Raw genomic sequence first — 5,022 nt, forward strand, 5'->3', positions numbered from 1 at the left:
GGTGGTGGGGGTGGGGGTAGTAGTAGTAGTAGTAGACAAATACATAGATAGATAGATGTGGATGTCAGAGTGACAGTGAAAAGAAGTGTGTGTGTGTGTGTGTGTGTGCGTGCGTGCAAATGCGTTTATCTCACTTACAATCTTTCATCGGCACATATTTTGGGATAGTCCAGATTCTCCTTCCCAGTGTAAAGATGCACCGAAAAAGTGTCGTCTGGGCAAACATTTTCCATGCCGCAGTTTGCGATACTCTCTCCATGTAGAATTCTTCCTCCTGTTAGTATCTCCGTGACAACCGATGAGACTGGCTGGATGGGACCCACTGGAAAGTAAATAAATAAAAGCCAAAAAATAAAGACAAATGATATGAATATAAATATATAAGATTCAGGGATCAAGCTGTAGGAAGAAAGTTAGCTTCAAACAATCCATAGTAAGTATAAAAAGACGACTTCCAGGGACAATAGTGGTTTATTGAGACGAAAGGCTGTGGAATCTTTTCATATCAAAGTACAATAAACTGAAAAATGTTAGAAAATTACTATTTTTAAATCTCACATGAAATATTCACCAACAGTACTTTGTGGTAAAGATTGTTTGCCAACATAACATGGCAGTCCTGGTTTAGGACGAATGTTGCTGTAATTTAGCCCCAGGAGACATCGTCTCCAGCTGGCTATACGACATGATCTGTTCCCTTGTTCGAAAATATAAGGACACAGATCGTGTGGTATAGCCAGCTGGAGACGATGTCTCCTGGGGCTAAATTACAGCAACATTCGTCCTAAACCAGGACTGCCATGTTATGTTGGCAAACAATCTTTACTACTGAAAAAAGTTGTTTTTATATTTCACGGTAGATGATCAGGGTTGCCAGGTGTGTGAATAAGAATACAAGAGTTAACGAATGGAGTCAATAAATTTCACTTACTCCATTTCTGCGTCTTCCACACAGCAATCACTAGATTAGGAACAAGAGATACACACTACACACACACAAACAATACACACACACAAACAATACACACACACAAACAATACACACACACAAACAATACACACACACAAACAATACACACACACAAACAATACACACACACAAACAATACACACACACAAACAATACACACACACAAACAATACACACACATATTATGCTATTGATGGATCAAAACAAGAGACATTGACAGGAAATAGTATTGAAATATCAGTCATACTCACAGGGTATATCAAAGCATCCACTTTTCTCAATGGCACCAGCAAAATTCTTCTTGTTACTCTTCAACTGTGAAACGGTCATATATGAATATATAAATAAATATATGCACGTACGTGTACAAACTCATATCCATAGGTGTGTGGGTGTGTGTGTGTATGTGTATATATGGATGGATGGATAAGTAGATAGATAGACAGAGAGACATATATATATACATACATACATACATAGAAGGATGGATAGATAAATAGATAGATAAATAGATAGATAGATAGATAGATAGATAGATAGATACATACATACATACATACATACATACATACAAAGACAGATAGATAGATAGATACCTATGTATGTATGTATGTATGTATGTATGTATGTATGCATGTATATATGCATATGCATGTGTACATAGTTATTTTATTCATGTGTTGAGTCTTGGGACTCATGTGGCCGATTACCCAGTTGCCATGGCATCTAGGTGACTCAGATCACAACATGATCCCTGAGTAGGATCCCAGACCATTGCAAAGTTACTCATTTACAGCTGAGCAGATAGGAGCAACATGAAATGAAGTGTTTTGTTCAAGAACGCAATGCACTGCCAAGTGCCAAAATTGAAACCACAATCTTGCAATCATGAAAGCAACACCTTAACCACTAGGCTATGAACCTTCAAAATCAGAAATAGATTCCAAGGTAAATATCACTTACAAATTCTATAGCATGTCCTGACTTCAAACCACGTTGTCCAATCATAATGAAGCTATCACGAAAATTTGCCTTGTCTATTAAGTTGGAGCCATATTTCCTCAGCCAATTCCGACAGTCTTGTCGTAAACTGAAAATGGAAAAAAAAAAAACGAGGAATAAGTCTAAATGTGCAAAAAAGGAAGCTGGGCTGGTACAGAGACGTGGCAAATGCAAATGACAACAGCTGGGTGAGAGAAGAGTCTGATGATCCAAGAGAAGGCGTCAGTGGAAGACGAAGTTCAAGAAAGGCATAAGAAGAAAGATTCTATGATGTTAGACCTCTCTAACGAAGTAACAAGGAACAGTAAAAAGTGCTAAAATGGACCGGTCCAGGCCATAGTCAACATGAAGAAATAGGTGTAGTGTGATGATAAGGACAAAATGATGATGACAAGGACAAATGATTAAAGACATATTGGAATTTTGGTTGGTGGGTGTGCTTTCAAAAACTACGAAAATCAAAAACTAAAAGAACATTAGATATATTTCAAGAATTAGATAAAAAATCAAAAAATGTAAGCTTACTTGCTTGTCATTTCATCATGGCTGGCGAATATTACAATTGTCTCATCTGGTAAGGTTCGTTTCAGGTAACGGATTAATGAATAATCTGGAACATAATAAATATATAATTTCATAGATATATATATATATATATATATATATATATATATAAATATGTTAAATCTCTGAACGAGGTATTAACAGTAATTGCACGACAAGGTGAAGTATATTTGCCACTCAAATGCGGCTGACCCCTAAGGGTGGATGTTACTGTTGCTTTTAGCCCCAGGAGAACATCTCCTCCAGCTGGCTATTGACACACATCTGTGTCCTGTCTGTATTTGCAAAGGGAAGTCATTCTTCCCATCTTGATCTGCGATACGTACGGACTCGAGTTTCTGGGTATTTATCCGTCCTCAGCGTACGACAATCGCCGACCTTTGATACGAAAAATGTCCCGATGCAAATACATATATCCTTTTTCCAGTGAAATTATTCACTGATCTTGAAAAAGTGAAAACAAGCAATGTTAAATCTCTGAACGAGGTATTAACAGTAGAATGGCTTACTTGAAGAATTCAAGAAACACTTACCTTCATTGTAAGTATCAAAATATCGGATCCCTGTTACAGCTTTTGTTTTGCCTGAAAATATATAAACAGTTGATTTTCAGTTCAATTTGGCCAGTCATCTATGACAAAAAACATTAATTCCTGTGAGAGAGACAAGAGTTATTGGTCTAGAAAGAATTAACTAACCATTCACACAAACCTTGTCATTAACCCTCTAGAATTTAAATAGTCCACATGTTTTATGTCCTAACAAGCTAGATCTAGCTTCTCACACCTACCCTACAATGTCATTCTAAAAATAAACAACCACATCACTGAAATCTCAAAGCTAGGAGATAATGCATGATTAACTTTATAGCATTTAAATCAGCCTAGGAGATAATGCATGATTAACTTTATAGCATCTAAATCAGCCTAATATTTTACCTGTTTTTTTTTTTCTTTTTGGTTCAGACTGGCCAGATCCAGCGTCTCACACCTACCCTACAATGTCATTCTAAAACTAAACAATCACCTCATCTGAATCTCAACATTACCTGAGGATGCATGATTAATTCAAAACAATGTGAATAAATAGGGATCACACTTGACAGAGTAATCCGAATGCTACAAGTAGTAGTAGTAGCAGTAGTCGTAGTAATGGTGGTGGTGGTTGTAGTAGTAGTAGTAGTAGTAGTAGTAGTAATGGCATTGGTCGTGGTGGTGGTGGTGGCAGTAGTAATAGTAGTAGTAGTAGCAATGGCGGTAGTAGTAGTAGTAGTAGTAGCAATGGCGGTAGTAGTAGTAGTAGTAATGGTGGTAGTGGTGGTGGTGGTGGTGGTAGTAGTAGTAGTAGTAGTAGTAGTAGTAGTAGTAAAAAAAGACAGAGAAATGGAGCAGCTGCTATCAAGCAACCAGGGTGTTGTCAGTGGTGTGTGACTGTTTGAGAGTGAGTGGTTCCAGGTGAGCGGATCCTTCAACTAAAAGGAAGACAGTGTAGGGTGCTGTCAAAGTTCAGTCTGCCTAAAATAAAAAGCTGGGATGAACAGGGATGGAATTTCCCCTAAACTGGGTCAGGCACGGGGTTAAATAGTAACAACAGCACAAAAGCAGATCATATCTTATCATCCAATGAAAAAAAGGGCATATTTGGATAATGTAGTCCAGAGTTGTATAGAAAGGGTGGATGGTCATGTTTGGAATGCATTTGACCATAGGTCTTATCCAATCGGGAATGCCAACAGCAAACATAAAGTTGATGGTTACAGAACCAATAAGTCTAGAGGAACAATAATGATGATGATACTTATGATGATGAGGGGACAATGGTTGTAACAAAACCCCCAATAAGGGGTACGTTAGGTTAATTTATATTTATGAAATACAGTTGCTTTGAATTTGCTGCAGAAAATTGTATGAGTTTGTGGTGGTGAGTGGGGGGGGAGCACTAGGGATGTAGTCTGGGAGCCCAAGGGGGGCAGCAGCCGGGAAAAGTTTGGGAACCACTAGATTAGAGAAATCGTTAGAGGAACCATTAGAAACAACAGATGAAAAATGCCTTGTGGTATTTAATTATGTCCCTTTGCATTCAGCGATCAATTCCTGATGTAGTGGACAGACACTATTAACGTGAAAAAAACAAAAAAAAACAAGGAGTAGAATGATCTTACCATTTATAAAGAGTCCGTTGATACCACGGTGAGCATTCTTCAGTTTGGCACTGATGTACCTACAAGGAATGGTAAAAAAAAAGAAAGAACAATAAACGAATACAAGTACTAAAGGGTGATAACACCAACTCAAGGGGAGATAATTCTTGCATCAATTTATAAACGAACAGGATAGGGCAGTGGATCCCAGCTATTCCACTACCAAGGGCCTCTTTTATTTAAATGAGTTTTCCCATTGACCCCAGGATAGGGCAGTGGATCCCAGCTATTCCACTACCAAGGGCCTCTTTTATTTAAATGAGTTTTCCCATTGACCCCAGGATAA

At 37.9% G+C, this 5,022-nt stretch overlaps 1 protein-coding gene across 1 annotated transcript in view; it reads right to left on the reverse strand.

Moving 5' to 3' along the window:
* Positions 1–5,022, reverse strand: part of LOC106876905 (protein O-linked-mannose beta-1,2-N-acetylglucosaminyltransferase 1) — a 68,239-nt gene that overhangs the window by 37,239 nt on the left and 25,978 nt on the right. The window contains exons 7-12 of the mRNA XM_052973440.1: positions 4,698–4,756; positions 3,070–3,120; positions 2,498–2,582; positions 1,934–2,060; positions 1,222–1,285; positions 139–322 (exon numbers count right to left, since the gene is read on the reverse strand). Of these exons, the coding sequence (XP_052829400.1) occupies positions 139–322; positions 1,222–1,285; positions 1,934–2,060; positions 2,498–2,582; positions 3,070–3,120; positions 4,698–4,756 (570 nt within the window). The remainder of the gene's footprint in view (positions 1–138; positions 323–1,221; positions 1,286–1,933; positions 2,061–2,497; positions 2,583–3,069; positions 3,121–4,697; positions 4,757–5,022) is intronic.

Source organism: Octopus bimaculoides, chromosome 15, assembly GCF_001194135.2.
Source record: "Octopus bimaculoides isolate UCB-OBI-ISO-001 chromosome 15, ASM119413v2, whole genome shotgun sequence".
Taxonomy (NCBI): domain Eukaryota; kingdom Metazoa; phylum Mollusca; class Cephalopoda; order Octopoda; family Octopodidae; genus Octopus; species Octopus bimaculoides.